The 18,823-nt window shown below is 53.2% G+C and overlaps 2 protein-coding genes across 2 annotated transcripts; one reads left to right on the top strand and one right to left on the bottom strand.

Annotated features, from left to right (window-relative positions):
- Positions 1-2,665: 2,665 nt before the first annotated feature.
- LOC133901485 (uncharacterized) lies at positions 2,666-4,221 on the bottom strand. The gene is made up of 2 exons (XM_062342840.1): positions 3,739-4,221; positions 2,666-2,686 (listed from the first exon to the last, which is right to left on the bottom strand). Exons 1-2 carry the CDS (start codon positions 4,219-4,221, stop codon positions 2,666-2,668), a joined length of 504 nt encoding a protein of 167 aa, XP_062198824.1.
- A 13,351-nt stretch (positions 4,222-17,572) lies between these two features.
- Positions 17,573-18,747, top strand: LOC133901632 (uncharacterized). Its single transcript, XM_062343051.1, has one exon. The coding sequence runs from the start codon at positions 17,832-17,834 to the stop codon at positions 18,570-18,572; it is 741 nt and encodes a 246-aa protein (XP_062199035.1). The 5' UTR covers positions 17,573-17,831; the 3' UTR covers positions 18,573-18,747.
- Positions 18,748-18,823: the final 76 nt, after the last annotated feature.

The raw sequence follows: 18,823 nt of genomic DNA, 5'->3' as shown, positions 1-18,823 counted from the left end.
CGGGCAGAAGGCGACGAGCTTCTCGCTGAGATCCACGAGGGCGAGTGTGGTGGCCATGCATCGTTCCGCACGTTGGTCGGGAAGGCCTTCCGGCAAGGTTTCTTCTGGCCTACAGCTCTCCAGGATGCTTTCGAGCTGGTTCAGCGCTGCAGGGCGTGCCAGTTCCATGCAAAGCAGATTCACCAGCCAGCTCAGGCTCTTCACACCATCCCCCTGTCATGGCCTTTCGCGGTCTGGGGGCTGGACATTCTGGGTCCATTCCCCCGAGCAATCGGGGGTATGAGTACCTCTACGTCGCCATCGACAAGTTCACCAAATGGTCGGAGGTGGTCCCAGTCATCAAGGTGACCAAGAACACGGTGCTCCAGTTCATCCGCGGCATCACTAGTCACTTTGGTGTCCCGAATCGGATAATCACCGACAACGGCACTCAGTTCACAAGTGCCCTGTTCGGGGACTACTGCGAAGACCTCGGCATCAAGCTCTGCTTCACCTCCATCGCTCATCCCCGGAGCAACGGGCAGGTCGAGCGCGCCAACACGGAGATACTAAAAGGGCTCAAAACCCGGGCCTACGACGTGCTCGAAAAGCACGGGAAGGGGTGGGTCGACGAGCTGCCTGCCGTGCTATGGGCCAACCGGACCACACCAAGCCGCGCCACCGGGGAGACTCCTTTCTTCCTCGTGTACGGCGCTGAGGCGGTCCTCCCCTCTGAGCTCACTCTAGGCTCCCCTCGGGTGCATGCCTACTCCGAAGGCGACCAGGAGCAGCAGAGGCGCGACGATGTTGACTATTTGGAAGAGCACCGGTGGTCCGAGCAGCCCGCTACCAGCAAAGCCTGCGGCGCTATCATCAGCGCCATGTCCGGGCCCAATCTCTCGAGGTGGGGGATCTAGTTCTCCGACGCGTCCAGTCGTGCGAAGGAAAGAATAAGCTCTCCCCTATGTGGGAAGGCCCCATCACCGTGATCGGTGTCCCGCGAGAAGGCTCTTTCCGGTTGGCGACGGAGGATGGGCAGCCGCTCCCCAACCCGTGGAACATCGAGCACCTACGTAAGTTCTACCCGTAGATGGCCATGCTCGCGACTCAGGTCAACCAGGCCGGGGGCTTCCCCCTCCGCCCAAGTTGATCGGGGGCTATCACTAACTGGGTAAGTCACCCAACCTTGTAAAAAGATTGTCAATTCAGTATGTATATCAATGAGCAATCCTTATGTCAAATGTCGAATTTTCTTTTCTTTGGATTCCATATGTTTAATCTGTCTGGTGAGATTCTCAATTGTGCGAGAAAAAGTTCGCTCTCTCCTTTTCCCCGCTGATAAAAGAATCCCGATTGGTATGCGCGTGGGCAGTTGCTGCTGACTTACGTCTGATGTGGTAGGCTGTGGCGTTCGGTGTCGTGGCAGGCTCCCGGGCACTACCGAGCCCCTGGGGTTCTCGGGTAATCTTATCGCTCGAGCCACTTGAGTAGTCCGGAGCCTAGGCTCCAGGGGCGGGCTGTCGGTGCTTGGTCTGGTCTGTCATACCCGGGCGCCACCGAACCATAGGACCTCTGGGCTATGCCTCTGCCTGCTTTTGTCCGCCGGTCTGGGTATTCGAGAGGTCTCGGGTCAAAAACGAGACCAGTCTATAATGAGTACCGCACTAACAGAGCGCACCAAGCAAAGAATATCTCTATTTTTTGTCAAGTCACAGATCGACAATCAAAAGCAAAAGCAGCTCGACCGCGAGGGCCTCAGTGCCTAGGTCGCTGCTCGGCCCAAAGGGTCCTCGGGTGGTCCTATTGCTCAGGCTTGAGTGGTCGAGATCACCTGATCCCAAGCTCCTCACACGCCCCCTGGTGCTCGGGCCTCACGGCCCCGGGAACCAAGTCCCCGGGCACCCCGAGCTCGGAGCGCATGCCCCTCCTGGATCGGTTGGCCGAAATGCTGACAGCTGTCCGGTGAGTGGTTAAATTTAGACGAATTTTCTTTCAATAATATTTTGTTCCCGAGTCGTCCTCGGGGGCCCTCGTACTCTAATCTGCTCGGTGAGATGGTCTCCTCGCGCACAAAACCCTACCGCGTGTCCACTTTTTCCTAGAACGACAGAACGGTCCGTAGAAAGGTGTATCGTACGTGCGGTGATGTCTGATCGAAGTCTTTCATGGTGGTCGTGGTGTTCGTTCCGCTTTTAGGGCCCCGAGCACTACCGAGTCCCTGGGCGCCCTGGGTAATCCTATCGCTCGAGCCGCTCGAGTAGTCCGGAGCCTAGGCCTCAGGGACGTGTTGTCGGTGCTCGGTCCGGTCCGTCCTAAGCCCGGGCACCACCGAACCATGGGGACTCTTGGTCGCATTCCCGCCCACGCGCATCTCCAGTCTGCTAAATGAGTGGTCGCAAGGTGGAAAAGTGTTCACCGGTCATGGCGTGCTCCGTGCTGGATCGATCTATCTCCCGAGCAAGGAAGTTCATGCCTTTGTCTTTTGACTTAGCCGTTGCAGACTCGCGAGGGCTCGGGGGCTGAACGCACCGAGAAGGACGGTCGGGAAGACTTCGTTCTCGGGGAAGGAAAGGTCAGGGTCGGTCCAACTGAGTACTCCTCGGGGCATCAAGTGAAAACAACGGAAACAACGCTAAGAACTCAAAAATACTGGAGTTGCGACCCCAAAGAAAGGCTTCCATTATATTCATAAAGAAGGATAGCTATTCTGAGGGATCACTCCCACATTTACATTAAGTCAAAAAGAAAAGAAGAAGAAAAAACTACTACAAAAGCCTAGTCGGAGTCGGAGTCGGAGCCTTCGTGGCCGCTCCTCGGGACTGGGGACGGCGGCACCTCCCGCTTGAAACCGGTCGCCACCGCGGCGGCGGTGCTCCGAACTGCCTCCCGGGTAGCCTCCTCCTCGTCTTCAACCACCCCTTCCTAAGCCGGCTCCAGCGGGAAGTTCGGGTCTCGGCTCCGGTAGCAAGCCAGGACGTGTTCGGCCACTGCTAGGGCCAAGCCACGCCCCTCCCGGGCAGCGAGTTCCTGGACGGCCCAGGGCAGCACCTCGAGGTGCTCGCAGACCTGCTAGAAGCCTAGGGCGTACCGGCCAAGGCCTCCCACCTTCGTCTCCATGATAAGTTGCCCGAGTCCGGACGCCGCCACGGACCGCTGCATCCGCCGGAGGGTGTCCTCCAGCATCAGCTGCAGGCTGGCCCGTGCGACCGAGGCGGCCTCGAGCTCCTCCTTCGTGATCCGCAGCCGTTCCTCGAGCCCCTGGCCCCCGACCGCGCCAGAAGAGCCGGCGCCGGGTGCATGGCCCACGGCCAGCTTTACCTGCCCCGCCAGGACGGACAGGGCCTGCTCGCGGGCGGCCAACTGCGCCTCGGACTTGGCGATCCGCTCCTCCCTAGCAGCAGTGGCCGCCGCCGCCTCGGCAGCCTCCGTCTCCCGGCTGGCTAGCAGGTCCTCCCGGGCGCCCAAGTCCGCCGCCGTTATCTCGGCGTCGGTCTCCCTGATCGCGACATCCTCCTCACGGCGTTGGAGATCCCCATCGACGTCCTGGAGTTCCTCCGCCCAGTGTTGGAGCTCGGCGCGGGTCCGGTCGACTTCACCTTTCTGGCGAGCTAGGTCGGCCTGCAAGGCCTCTGCCGCCCTCTCGCGGTTCCCCATCGCCTCCTCCCGCTCCTGCGCCTGCCTCTCCTAGGCAAGGGCCTCGGCAGCCTGCTGTCGCGACGCCTCGGCCAGGCGGGCAACGTCTTCCCGCTCCCGCGCGACCTCCGTGTGGGTGTCCTCCAAAGCCTTCCGCTCCCGCGCGACCTCCGCGCGGGCCTCCTCCAAGGCCTTCCGGCCCTCCTGCGTGGTGTGCCGCTCGTCCTCATTGGCAGCGCGCGCCGCCGCAAGCTGCGCTCTTTCCGTGGCCAGAGCGGCGCGCTCCGCCTCTCGCTGCGCGATCTCCTCCGCTACGGCCGCCTCCAGCCGCCCAATCACCTCCCGGGTGCTCCCAAGCATGACCGGGAGAGGTTCGGCGGGTTGGCTGGGCGGCAGCTGGGCGCTGGGTCCCCTGCGAGACTCCCCCGGGGGGCTCGGGGCCTCCGAAAACTGCCACGCGGTCACTCGCCCCGCGCTCGGCGCACTTGGGGTGGGCTCGGATGGCGCCGGACACCCGGGCGGCAGCTGCGTCTCTGTCTCGGCCACCGCATTCGCCGGCCCCTTCTCGGCCGCCACGTCCGCCGGCCCCAGCTCCGCCACCGCGTCCATCGGCCCCGGCACCGCCGCCGCGTCCGTCAGCCCCGGCACCGCTGCCGCGTTCGTCGGCCCCGTCTCCGCCGCCGCGCTTGCCAACCCTGGCTCCGCCGGTGCCCTCGGTTCGGGCGCGCTCGGCTCGGGGGCTGGCGCCGGCCTCGGCGCCTCCGGCCGCCCCTGGCTCTCAGCGGCGCCCGTAGGCGGCCTGCAGGAGAAGAACAAGATCAAAATTCAGAACTCAGTTCGGGCAAAGCACGCCCAAGAAAGAATGAAGGACGAAACTTACGTGGTTGTGGGTCTTCGATACTGCCATCTTGCTGCTGGGATCCTGAACTCCGGGCTCGATGGCGCTGGCCCGGAGTCCTCCCTCCTTCTCTTCCGCCGGGGGTTCTGCGGGGCCACCGCGTGATCTCTGGGCGCCGGATCAGGCCCAAGCAGACCAAAGTGCGGTTCCAAAACCAAAGATACCGCCCCCGCCGACGGCCCCGCGATGGGCGGCTGGCCATCCCGGCTTCCCCCCTCGCCTGGCAACAGCGACGACGGGGACTCCGGGACAAGAATAAAGAGCCGGGGGTGCTTCCCCCGGTCCTCCGGCGCCAGCGCCGCCCCGCTGTCGGCGGTGCCTCCTCCTCCAGTGCGGTGGCTGCTGCCCGCAGCAACCCCACTTTTGGCCTGCGGCTCACCGCTCGCGGCGCCCGGGCCACCAGTCCGCGCCGGACCACTTGCGGCCTCCTCGCCGGCCGCCTCATCCAACCCGGGGATCTCAGTGGCCTCAGGACTCCGGCGCCTCGGCCGGTCGACCAACCCCTGGGCGTCGAACTCCGGCAGTTTCGCCTGGATCGCCACCCGCTCAGGATTGGCGCAGAGCGCCATTTCTTTCCACGGGAGCTCCGCCCGGCTCATCTCATCCACCCCGGTCACCACCCGGAGCATGCCCCTCAAATCCGCCATGCCCAGGTCCCAGTCCACGCCGATCTGGGTCCGGGTGATGTCCTCGGGGCCGGTGTAGAGCCAGCAAGGCCGGGCCCGCTCCCGCAGCGGCGCCAAGTGGCGGCGTAGGAAGTCCGCCACCAGCATCACCGAGGTGAGACCGGCGTCACGCAGGAACCCGATGCGCTCTAAGACCGGCTCCAGCCGCGCGTCCGTCGGCGGCGGCACCTCCCAAGTCACCTTCTGGGGCTCCGCCGCCACCTCCGGTAGGGTGAGACGGTTGTGGGGGTCGACGTTGACGTAGAACCAATCGCGCCGCCATTCCTCCCACTTGCTTCGCAGCACCTGGGGGATGTATCGCTCCCCCAGGCCGTCCCGCAGCCGGAAGCTGCAGCAGCCCACGACGTCCGCGGTGGAGAACCCCCTCTTCTTCCCGACAGATCGTAGCGCAAAGAAATGCCGGAAGAGTGTCACCGATGGCGGCACTCCCACGAACATCTCGCAGAAGTGGGCGAAGACCGCCAGGATGATGACCGAATTGGGGCTCAGGTGCACCAGCTGAATCCCGTAGGTGTCGAGGATTTGAAGAAAGAACGTGGAGAACGGCGGCACCAGCCCAGCCGCCACAAAGGAGGTGAACAGGACGATGCACCCCTGGCAGGTCGTCGCCGGCGGGAAGTTCACCGGCGTCACCACCAGGGCCCCCTGCTGGCCCTCGGGGACCAACAACTTCCGGATCTTCCCCGCCGCCTCTTCGTTCGATAGGCAAGACTCTGGCAGCACGCCGTCGGGAGTCCTGTTGCGGCGGCTTCCTCCTGCTCTCGGCATTTCGTCGGGGCGGGAGATGGTCTGGACGGTGGAGAAGGGGATGTGCTCAAGAGCGTGAAGAAAGCAAGGGCTGGATCACGAGATGGCGTAAAGAGGAGGGCGGTTCGCTCCCCTCCTCGTTTTATACCTCAGGGAATTCAAACGACTCCTGCCACAGCACACTCGGCGGGACGTTTTCCTCGATCGACGCAACCACCAGGCGAGTCTCCCACAGGTCGTGCGGTGTCAGCGGTTGCCAGGCGTATTTTCCTTGATTTTGCGTGGCTGCCGCGCGTGCCTCCTGCTCTGTCATCACGCACCGCCCGTCCCGTTGTCATACCCTTCGGGAGTTGTGTGGACGCGTGTCCACTCAGCTCCCCGTTGGGCCGTACCGAAGGTCCGGACCGAAGGAACCACCTTCTGAAAGCTCGCCACGTGGCGTCCGCGTCGGCTTCAGCCTCGTTCGCGACGAAGGGCCCATCCGCAGTCTCTGGGCTATTGCCTACCAATGGGCCCGGGGGCTACTGTCGGTGTATCGGGAACCGGGGGTCCCCGAATCCCGAGGCCAGGCCAGCCATCCACCACATGGCGCCATCCCGCGAGGTCTCTCCTGTAGGGTGGGAAAAGGTCAAGTCCCGGGAGAAGGTGCTCGGGGCCACGGTCGGTGGCCCCCGAGTACCCCAGTTCCTCGATGATCCACGGAATCCAAGTACCGGGAAGAAAGTGCTCGGGGAGGTGTACGGTCCCCCCCGAGCACCCTAGTCCCTCGACGATCAGGAGAGCTAAGTTCCGGGAGAGAGTGCTCGGGGCTGCGCGTGTCAACCCCCGAGCACTCGGTTCCCCGAGGGTCCATGCAAGAGTGCTCGGGAGAGAGTGATCGGGGCTGCACGCATCAACCCCCAAGGGTCCATGCAAGAGTGCTCGGGAGAGAGTGCTCGGGGAGGTGAACAGTACCCCCGAGCATTCGGCACCCCGAGGACAAGGAAAGGCATTCTCGGGAGAGAGTGCTCGGGGATGTGAACAGTACCCCCGAGCACTCGGTACCCCGACGACCCAGAAAGACCTCCGAGGGACCTACCGATGAGGTGTCAACCAGTCAAAAGCCCGAGGCCGCATTTAATGAGCGTGCGTGGCCTGTCGCCTCCAACTGCTCCCGCCGCGCTCAGCGTCTGTTCCTGCTATGTTTTGGCAAAGAGGCGTGAGGTTATTAATTGCGCGGGTCCCGTCCTGTGCCATCCGGCTTGTCTCGGGATAACATTGTAAGGACCAAGACGTTCCGTCTGCTGTGCTGCTGTAGCAGGGGAACAAGACAGGGCGGGCACGCCAGGTTGCTCTGCGGCTGCCCGGTGGGCCCTCTCCACAGCGCCCGTTGCCAGGGCATTTATGGTGACAGATGACTGGGCATGCGACGCATTTTCCACCCCCGGTCGCTTCGCCCAGAGGAAATGATGACGCCTTTTCCATTTATGGCGTCTCGAAACTCGAGCCCCCTCCTTCCGTTCGGGGCATGTCGCGGCCGGCGAGTACTTAGAGCAGCCGGCGGCCCAGAAGCAAGAGGGAGATGGAAAAAAGAGAGAGAAAAAAGGAGGGAGGGAAGAAAGAATAGAAAAACAGAGATCAAGCGAAGAACACAGCGCAAGAGAACACTGTGAAGAACGCTGAGCCCAGTTCCAACCGAGGAACAAGGAGCCCCAAGCTCTTAGATAGACCAACATTCTTGTAACCAGCAACATCCTTGAGGGACTTCCTCAGGACAGTTATAGTATCCATACAGGAGTAGGGTATTACGCCCCCGTGCGGCCCGAACCTGTCTAAACTCCGGTGCATTTACTTCTTCTTGCACTAGGTCACGCCACCACCACCGGCCGTTGCATTCATTCCCATTTATTTCTTCGACGAACTTATTCAGGATCATCCCCCCGGCCGAATCTCTAAAAAGGGGTCTCTCGGGATCCCTGTGACTGGAGTTAATCCTCTGACACTACCAGTGAATCGAGAACACAAGTAAGAACAGGTATGCAATCTGAATATTGTTGATTATCAATGAAGTACTCGAGTTGGGGTTCAACAAACCGATAAACGGTGAAATTGTCTAAAACATAATAATCTAAGCTAAACTCTGGCCTAAAATATGACAGCTACTGTATATTTATAGGGGGGTGAGGAGGTCTATCTAGGGTTGTATAGCCATGGAAAGAGGCGTAGCACCTTATTTCTTTGACTCTGACTAAACTATAAGGAATATTTAGTCGAGCTCATATACATTGGAAAGGTCTCATCATAAGCTTTCCAGAATGTCTAAGATCTCCTAAAACGGATTTTGTATGAGAAAGTTATGTCCGCTTTACTTAGACTCGACCACGACTTCGACCAAGATCACGACCACAACTAGAGCTCAGCCATGAGTCCGAGTAGACTTGGCGTTTGAGAGGTAACGTCCGGGTAAGGTTGTGGTGCTTCTCTCACATTCCTAAGCAATAAACATCACAAGAATTTAGTAGTAATCCATCCAAGGAAGTATGAATAGCGAGAAACAAATTTACCTGGTGGTCTAATTGTTGTGCACATGCTCTTGTAATTGGACCTTATATAATTTGAGGATTATTGACAGTATTGATCATATCTAAAAAAGCCACGGGCTCATCAGGAGCCCACGCCGCTGGAGGACCACGAGCCTGCACCGACGAGCCCGTGGTGCTGTCCCTGTCCTCCTCCTTATCGCCGTCACCATCGTCCTCCCTGGTGCCATTCTCGTCCTCCTCGATGCCCAGCCCGCGCACCCCGCTGCCCAGACCCTTGTCGTCTTATAGGTACCGACCGTTCTGAACCTCATACTAACCTTCTTACCTCACCTCCCTGTCTCCTAGCTATTGTAATGGAGGCAAGTGGCATATAATCCTTAGTTGAAATCCAGGTATTAATTTTTTATCAATTCTTGAAAAAAGGTTGTATTTGTGTTATGTAGTAGTAGTACTGAGTCTGTATTTTTTTGCTAGCCTTGTTATCAAGGTCAAATTGGTGCTTGCCTTGGGATTGTACACTTGCAGTGGGGTAAATTTGAGTGCATAGTTTACTGCTACTGAGCTTGTGAAGGTGTTCTTCTCATTACATAACCGTTCACCATCTTACAATCTTTTGAATATGGGAAGCATGTTGCGGCAAAGGGTTGTAGGTGTTTTCTAGGGTTGGCCAAGGGGTATGTAAGAAACTAGTTGAATAAAAGGTCGTCTCACTGAACCGATATGATAATTGTCTCTCGCATAGTGATGTAGGGATCTCATTGCCAATACTCTTTAGAAAAGTACGGATGACACTAGATAGGTAATTGAACTTGAGGTTGTTCCTTTACTGTAGTGGGAGATGTGAATAAAGTTGCAAAGTTTAATTTGATGGTCTGCATAACATGTACAAATCATGATCCTTTTAGTGAAAGGTAGATGAAGAAATGAGTTATAGAAGTAGCAAATATTGTCTTATAATTAGCATGTCCTTTGACATTAGTGTGGACGCTGTTTCAAAATATTGTCTTATAATTAGCATGTCCTTCTGTTGTTCATTATTAGATGAGCAAGTGATAAAAGGAGATAATTATCTCCATAATCTGATGCAAATGCTGCTAGGTTTTCAAATTTTACATTATTATTGAGTTGTTATACACCGTTTTCAGGTAAATGCTCTCTACGGAGAAGCAAACATTTCTTTTGAAATACAATAAAATAGTGGAGATGATGATATGGCTTGAGGCCATATTTCTTTAGTACTTCTAGGACTTTAGTACAGATTACCTGTTTGGAGAGGAAGGACGTCCAGCTCATCTTGAGAGAAGCTACTCTCTAAACTAGTATAACTGCCACATAAATGCTGAATTGAGAAGAAAACTTTCTCTCTGAACAGGTAATCAGTACTGAAGTTCTAATAAGGCCATTTGCTAGAGCCACTGTGCCTAATAGTTTTTTGCAATAACATTCTTTGGTGTTAGTGTGGTTTGTAGTATATAATTTTTTTCATATTATCTGAAATTTAAGAATGTTATGATATGATATGTTGTTTATCGTGGTCGGCAAAGTGGAGTGTTCTCCAATTGGGAGGAATGCCACGCACAAGTTAGTGGATTCAAACCAGCATGCTATAAAGGATATAAGTCCAAACATGAAGCTGTTACGGTATACAACAGTCAAGTTATCCAAACCGAGCTAAAATTGGCTAACATCGAAAATAAGAAGTGTGATTCACGTGTAAAGATGTCATAATCCTAGTTTTGGTTGTAATCATCATTATTTTGCTATGTAAAATGATGTGACTTGTAAGATCAATGTGTCAACTATCAGTAGCTTTATTCCTATTTTGCTATGTAAGATGTGAATTTTTTGGTTAAATGTAGTCGTAATGTACTCATTACAATATTATATGCATATGCATTCTATCTATCAACTCTGTCATGGTTATCTCACTCTTTCGACAACCTCCCTTCCTCCCTCGTTGGCTTTATCTCTATCTCCCTCCTTCCTCTACTCTTCATATGTAGAATACTCAACCGCTCATCGTCATCGTATACAGAACTCTCAGGAAGGGATGGCATCACCAACTGCTGATCCAGCTCAGGTGCTAGAAGGATATGTAGTGTCGCCGTCAAACATTGAAGAAGGTAGCCCGAGCCACTACCTCAACCTGAACCAAACAAATGCCCATGGAGATGATGAGGTAATTCATAAGTAGATGAATGCATCTGTTCTACATATTATCATATAAGTTCCCAATAGTTTTTTCACTTACACGCAGATGCTTGATGCTTCGGAGGGTCACGATAATGAGCAATCCCAGGAGTGGCATTGTGCCCGAGGTCCATTGAAGATGCCTACGTGACGATTTGTGATCATAGAGGTCTCACCAGTTGGAGAGTCAATTGCACCAGAGAGAGTTCTAGGGCCATACAAGTCAGTCTGTGGGATTGCTGTTAAGGATCACATGCCCATCAGCTACAGATTGTGGACTGGCGAACGAGGTAATCCGCATGTGGTTCTTGATTTGATCAAGAACAACATCTTGTGGCCCAAGATATTAGAAAAGTTTGACTTCCCTAAAGAGACAGATATGGAAGTAATTAAGCATAAGACGCTAATGATCATGGGCCTTTCATTTAAGAATTGGAAGGGAACACTGAATAGAACGTATGTGCAGAAAGGTACAATGCCAGATTTTCGCAAATAGTCATAACTGGAAAATCATTGGTAAGCCTTTGCGGAGTACAAGTTATCAGAAGAAGTACAGAGGTTGAGTGAGGTGAACAAAGAAAACTCGAAGAAGAACCTGTACCCCCACAAAGTCGACAGTCGTGGGTATGTGAGGAAAGAAAGGCAGTGGCAACAACAGCTAGATGAACTGTGAGAGAGAGAGGTGTCACGCCTGAAATGGAGGGTTGGAGTGAAGGAACGACACACTTCCTTCTTGGGAGGGGTGCTTCTTACTCGTCTGATGGAAGCTTATCCTTTACAACCTCCAAAGACCCAAAAATGACACAAGGTCTTGCAAATAAGCTTGCGGAAGTCCACGAGCAGTCTACACAAGATTCTTTCAAGCTAGATAGGGATAGGAATGAGCTCACCTTAGCCCCTGGGAAACAAGGAGCATGGTGGTCGCACACGAGGCGTTGGGGTGATGGGTTGGAAATATGGATTTTCAGGCAACGTTGACAGTTACAAGAATTGAAAGAGATCCCAAGCAATGCGAGATACAGAACAAGAGGCAGAACAAGCTAGGATGATGGAAATGCTTGAACAAGTGCTAAAAAAGGAGATGGAACATACAGAAGAAAAAATAGCACAAGCAGTACGACAAGCCCTCATGCGTGAACGGGGTGCCATTGTGAGCGAACAGGAACGGCCGACAGTGTCTCCTAATGTTACGCGCTCCAGACCCAGTGGTCCTCGGAGTAGCTGTGCGTCCACGGGAGTTCAGGAGCTGAATCCATCACTTATGTTGTGGAACTCATCACAGCACGGACATCGTGTGAACTACATATTGGTGCTAGGAACATTGCCATCAAGGTGGCTTCCAGCGTGGCTTATCCCCATGGCTTCCATGAACATTTGCACGAACGTTCGATACTGGAGGGCTACGCCATGGTCGAAGTAGATGAAGCAGTTGACCAGTACCGCCATGTTAAGGTGGACTACCCTGCAGAGAAGGGACAAAAACTATAGGAGAGAATAGGCACATATTCATCATGTGGGAGAAGGTCTATATAGTATTTCCACCAGGGACAGCTCCCGAGAATCTCTACTCCACTACACCCCGGGCCATTGTCGTCTCGAAGATCTCCCTCTCCTCAGCCATCTCCCAAAAGAAGTCCACCTCCTCAGCCATCGCCTCAAAGAAGTCCATTGCTCAAGAAGCCAGCACGATGAAGAAGCCAGCCATCAACTCGAAAAACTAGATCAAGTTCTGCAACATCGAAGCAGATGACATCATCTAAGAAATCGGTGGCATCTAAGAAATTGGCGGAACCCAAGGATGTCTATTCACTCACTGATAAGGAAACCAAAAAGATTGTGGATGCCAGTGTCACATATCATTTCCATCCTCTACCACCTCCACCAAAGCCTTTTGTGCCTAAAGATGCCTTGAATTTTTTTATGAAAATGGCCAAAGCTAAACTGACGGGGGTGGCTTCAAGGAAGCCATCAACCGACTATGAACGCATCAACAAGAAGCAAGCCAAGAGCAAACTAGACCCAATCATTAAGGATGCTTCAAGCATTGCGAACTTCCTGGCTAATTCAAGAATAACAGCAGAGGAACTAGCACGGCTTACTGTGGGAGTGGATATATCAAAGTTAGATGTTACATGGCCGTTTGCGTTGAGAAAACCTTTGGTCAAACTAGATATAGAAAGAAACCTTACAACACAAATACGTCGATTATATCAATGGTACTTGGAGCAGTCCAGACAGGGTTTTCATGCTTTCCCTGTAAGATACATGGATGAATATTTCCTCAACAGGGACGGCTTCTTCTGGTTGGAATTCTTGCACTTGTATGAACTGTACAAGGAAGATGCCCTCGATGTGGATATAGTCAGACCATAGACTTTGTAAGTGACTTATGTATATAATTCACGTTATATGATCTTGTACCTTGAAACTGCATAGCTAACTTCTCTCTTTCATAGAATGAAGATCTAAGCATACAAACAAGACTTAGATAAGAAAGTAGGATTCATCGATCATGGGCTTGTGAACCAAAAACTTGTAACAAGTAATCCAGACTTCACCGAGGACTACTTATTGAAGTATCTACTTCACCACCAATACAAGAAATTCATACTCTTACCCTACAAATATAAGTACGTGTTTGCGCACCAGGGTGTCCTCATTTTATGGGTAACTCGATTCTAGTACTAATATCCTATGGTGACATATTTTGTAGTTTTCACTGAATCCTCTTTGTCATCCACCCAGACTTGAGCAAGATCATTGTCTTGGACTCACAAAAGAGAGATAAGATGACTTACCAATACCTCATCGATATGCTAAACAAGTTAACTCAATCATTTAATCTTCTTGATGATTGCATCTAAGTTTAATTGGTATTCATATTCACGTATAAGTCATACACAAGATACCGCAAAAAGAGGGTTATCCACTTTCCATTCAGGAAGCAGTACGATGTAAAAACTGACTTTTCGATACACAATCCATATTCATATCTTGTATTTCTTACTGAATAAAAATGTTCAATTCATTCCATTGACGAATATTTTCCTCTTCAAGTGTATGAGGCAGCCACCCGGTAACAATCTCTGCACGTTTTGTGTTCTTACTTTCATGCACGCATTAAGCCTGGGTGGAGACGCTATTAGGTTCAATGATCTTGAGGTATGAAATAACATATCGATGCCTTCTTTTCAATTTTTACACGTGTTCAAGGACTAATTCTTTCGATTCTTCAAACGTAGTGCTCCAAACTACGCACAAGTGTGTTACAACCTGTAGAAATACATGCCCTTCAAGAACAGATGTCCAGGTTCTTCTTGGAACATGTTATCAACCCAAACGACGTGTTTCATGAACCGATCGTGCCGTCCACGCGTGAGAGACTTTCAGATGACACTCTGCCTTCTAGTAGAGAGTATGCGACAAGGAGGGAGGCTACCAAGGGGCTTGACAATGTATTATATTTTACCAATTGACACAATATTAATGAATGACATTAATTTATATTTGTTAATGAATAATATGAATTACTATGTATGATGCAAAGTTGGTATCGTCGGACGACTCTTCGACAAAATGGCCTTCCAACAATGATGCGAAGGAGGAGAAAGAAACAGCGTCCCGTAAGTGTGCCCAGAAGAAGGAGGATGAGAGGTTGGCCTGTCAGCTGTGCACTGCGGAGGAGCAAGAAGCAGCGTCCCATAAGCGTGCCTAGAAGGAGGAGGACGAGAGGGTGACCCATCAATGTGCTGTAGAGGAGGCCAAAGGCTCAAACCGTAGAAACGTTCAGGCGTCAGACTTCGATGTCTTTGACACGTCGGCGAGCCTGGAGCATAGACGACGCTGCGGTCGGTCAGGCATGGCCGAGTCCTCCGCTCCACCACCATTGCCCCCCCCCCCCCCCCCCGGTGTCCCCGAACGTACACACGCCATCAGTCGTCAATGCAGAGACGTGATCCTCATCACAGGAGAGGTAGATGGATACTGGACTGGTTCAACTCAACCGACTCTTCAGGTGATGACCTGTGAGAACTATATATATATATATATATATATATATATATATATATATATATATATATATATCATATATGTGTGTGTGTTTGTCGAAGCCTGACTTGTAATATATGTTCATTACTATGTATTAATGAAGGTGTTTTCATTATTTACAGTAAATATATGTATCATTATATGCCTGTATTGTGAGAGAGACAGAGAGATCGAGGAGAGAGAGGGAGTACTGAGAGGACAGAGAGAGGGAGGACTGAAGAGGGGGGAGAGGGAAAACACTACCGATTAAAACCTTCAGTCGGCAGTGATTCCAGCGAATCACTGCCGACCGAATGCTTTAGCCGGTAGTGATAACCACTTCATTACCGGTCCACCGAGCCAGCAGTGATAGTACTCGACTATCATTGTCTGTTGCTCATTGTTGGCTCTAAAACTGATAGTGAAGAAAATTTCTGTAGTAGTATTGTGACTAGGCTACCATGTGGGCCAACCGAACTGTCATGTGGGCCCAGCAATCAGGAGAGGGGCGCTACAAAAGAAGGCAACCATGAGCCGCTCAAGGGATCAGAAAACAAAATGCAGGAACAAGACCTTCCTCCTCAAGCTCTGATCCCTCTCCCAAGCTTGTGTCACCATTCCTCTATCCCTGCTGCTTTAACCACCAATTCTACCTCTAATTCCTCTGTACCCAGTCCTCTTTCTCCATTCCCTACCCCTCAAGTTCACTAAGTACTTGTATTTGCCTTGTGGTTGTTGTTTCTGTGGTGGTTTGATGCATATTGATCAGAAACGTAACATGCAGCGCCCGGAATCGAAGCTGTGGTGGCCTCGACAAGCTCCCCTCATGTCAAGGAAAGATGAGACAGTTTGCCGTGGTGGCCGAGGCCGCACGCGAGGTTGCCGTCGGTGCCTGCTAAACAGTCCAAATCCCACAGAGTCCCGAGCGTGATGCACTTGGAGCGCCGCCACCGCGTGCATATGATGCAGTTCCACTCGAATTTGTGATCTAGAGTGTGGGATTCTGCAGTACGGAGGAGATGAGGGGAGGGAAGAGGAAGAAGAGAGAGGTGAGACCGTGAGTGAGAATGGAGTAGCACAGCTCTTTCTCAAATCAATTTGGAGGAAACTCCTCTCGTTGCCATCGTTTTAGCCGAGATTTTGACAGTGTCTCCTTTGGCATTTTCAATGGCACAATTACGAAGACTACAACACCCTAAAATTGAATATTTCGAAGAAGAGCACACCAAAAGTGTAGCAGATTGGTCCCACCCCCGGCCCTAGCGTCGTCTTAGAGAGAAGACTCGGGGGTGACTCAGCTCCGCCGCCAAAGCCCTCTCCCCGCGCCTTGCATGGTCATCACCACCACCACCGGCAGGTAGAGGCGTCAAGTGGTGGTGTGCGCCTTCCTCTCTCTTCTCCTTCCCACCCTTCCCTTCTTCAAATAAATGCATGCTCCCGTCAGTCCTTCTCGCCCCTTCCATCGCCGTTTGGTGGACTAGCCCGGATCTGGCCGCCTGTGGCACAGGCTGCCGAAAGTAGCGCTGGTTGACCACCCAATGTTGCTGCACCGATCGGCGGCCTTGGGGCCTTACCGGTTGGCCGCTACCCATGGCGGGCCGACTCGAACGACAGGGACAACATGCGTTTGGCTTCTGTGCGCGGTTGCCCGTTGGGGCTGTGTTGCTACCCCTCCCCCCCCCCCCTTTGCGCAGCGTCAGCAGCCTTCGGGCTGCTAGTGCCGGTCCTTCATTAGGGCGCCCTTGTAGCCCTAATTGTTGCTCCTCTCCGGTGCCCTGAGGGATTGCAGCTGTTGGTCCTCCCCTTCTTGTGGTGGTCATCTCTGGGCCTCCCACCGCTGCTTGAGCTGCTCTCCTTGTTGGATCTGTCTCTTTTCCCCTAGATCCAACCCACGGGGAGCCCGACAGCGTGGTGATGGCTTAGGGACGACACTTGCTGGTGGGCATGGCATCCGTTTTCTCGGTGGATGGGTTGGGGGGCTTCAGGCGAAAAGCTCTGCTCGACTTTCTCCCGACTTTGATGACGGTGATGCCTTCGGGCGCCACTCCCCTCTCTGGAGGCGTTATCGTGACCCCCCCTCCTCACACACACGGGAGGGTTTAGACTCTCTGGGTGAAATCCTAGCTCTAGGCATCTAGATAGGTGATGGCAACATCATTGGACGCCATTCCCTCCTTGGAGGTGTCACTTTGGAGGTCCTTTCTTTCGTTTGGAGCGGCAATCAGCTTTAGCGTGAACCAGGATATTCTCGACAGCGGACTTTAACACCTTTGGAGGCTTGGAGTTTTTTCTTCGATGAGTTGTTGCCTCAAATTGAGATGCTCTTCACCTCTCTCAGCACTCGGCGGATGCGCGTTAGGCTAGCTGTGCAGTGGAGAAGTCGGAGCTGCTGCGTCACCGGGGTTTGACGGAGTTCGGCAACAATGACACGGTGCACAGTTGTCCCCTGCGGTGGTATCAGTGGCAGCCTTTGGGTCTTTGGCGTGACGAGTTTGAGGTAGTTGTGGTGTTTCGCCATTGTAAGTCGAAGCTGCTCTCATGCTTAGCAATAATAACCTACGCCGGACCCAATCAATTTGTGAAGTCCAAGTAGTTGGTGGTACGCTCTTCTTGGGCGGTTTTTCTGGAGAGAATATCTGTTGAGTAGGGGGTTTGCCGATTTTTCCATCGAATTAACCCTGTAGTGATGATGTTTTTAAGCCCATATTCTTTTATAAACTGGGTCAATTATCCATTTCAAAAAAAATATCGGTAATCCTATTGCCGTCCTTTCGAAAACAAAACTGTAGCGGATTCAGATCCGAGAACCCAATAATCTGGTAAGATTATCCCCCGGCATTTCTTTGAATCAATATATTTGTTTTTGCTTCTTGTCAATTGACATCGCTTGCAACCAAAGCAACGATTAATTTTCTGCGGAAACCCACAAGCAACCATCACACAGCAGAGTCGGAAACGAGCCCCCACTACTTTGCACGCAACAAACACAAGGATCAAAGCAATGGCGAGTACAATTGTACAATATTTCATCATGCTGTCATAAGTCGTCACACAAAGAAATAAGATACAGGGAATGTGCCGAAAAGTGATAAGGAGAAGAGAAGAACACCAAGATCGATCGACTCAGAGCTGAAGGTCTGGAGGAAGATGACGCTTGGCAAGAGCTCAATGGACTTGGTTCTTGTCCCTTGCGCGTTGGTGATCATGCTCGGGTACCACCTCCACCTCCTCTACCGGATTCTCCGGCGTACGCACACCACCGTGATCGGCTACGAGAACCACAACAAGCTCACCTGGGTCCAGCGCATGGCGCGGGCAACAGCGCCGGAGGAGGCGGCGCTGGCGCTGAGCGTCATCTCCGACGGCATGTCGGCGTCCACGACACTGGCGTCGCTGTGCATCGCTCTGCCTTCGCTCATCGGAGCGTGGGTACTGAGCGGCACGCCCACGACGGTCGTGACCGGCGGCAGCGTCGGCGACATGGGCCAGGCGACGGCGAAGTACGCCTCCCTCCTCGCCTGCTTCCTCGTGTCCTTCATCTGCTTCGTCCAATCCGCGGGGTGCTACGTGAACGCGAGCTTCCTGATCAGCGCGCTGGGTTCCAACTTGCCGGTGAGCCACGTGCAGCGCGCGGTGCTCCGAGGCGGCGGCTTCTGGTCCGCGGGGCTCCGGGCGCTCTACCTCGCCACGGCGCTGCTCGTGTGGGTGGTCTTCGGGCCGGCGGCCATGCTCACCTGCTCCGTGCTCACCGTAGCCGTGCTCCACCTGCTGGATAGCAACTCCGTGCCGCTGCACCAGCACCAATTCACGCCCGGAAGCATGATGCTGTCCATGACGACGGCGAGGCCCGTCGTCGCCAGGGCAGCCGCATCGTATTGTCTCAGCTGATGGTGCATTGACAAGTTTGCCATGGTCTCAAAGTTCGTATCATCTCTGTTGATGGCGCATTGAGAAGTTTGTCATGATCTCAAATTCATTTCATGGGAGTAGCAGAAAATGTGAGTGAAGTTCAGTGAGATTCCCGAATTGCAATAGAGCTGGTTACAGTTCTGTTTCATATGGTCAATAGCAAGATTACTTGTTCAGACACTAGTAGGTTTGTCATGACAGTCTCGTTACTCAATTGTATGGCCACAGCA

Source organism: Phragmites australis, chromosome 20 (genome assembly GCF_958298935.1).
Source record: "Phragmites australis chromosome 20, lpPhrAust1.1, whole genome shotgun sequence".
Classification (NCBI taxonomy): Eukaryota; Viridiplantae; Streptophyta; class Magnoliopsida; order Poales; family Poaceae; genus Phragmites; species Phragmites australis.
The sequence above is the reverse complement of the archived record's forward strand: the minus strand, read 5'-3'. Positions and strand labels throughout refer to the sequence as shown.

What these genes read in the sequence shown, in the direction of transcription:
- LOC133901485 (XM_062342840.1), bottom strand. Translation starts at nt 4,221, where the DNA reads ATGGACGCGGTGGCGGAGCTGGGGCCGGCGGACGTGGCGGCCGAGAAG. An exon ending in TGGAGGACACCCACACGGAG is followed by an intron (nt 2,687 to 3,738) that starts GTCGCGCGGGAG and finishes GTGATCCCTCAG; the next exon opens with AATAGCTATCCTTCTTTATG.
- LOC133901632 (XM_062343051.1), top strand. Translation starts at nt 17,832, where the DNA reads ATGACGCTTGGCAAGAGCTCAATGGACTTGGTTCTTGTCCCTTGCGCG.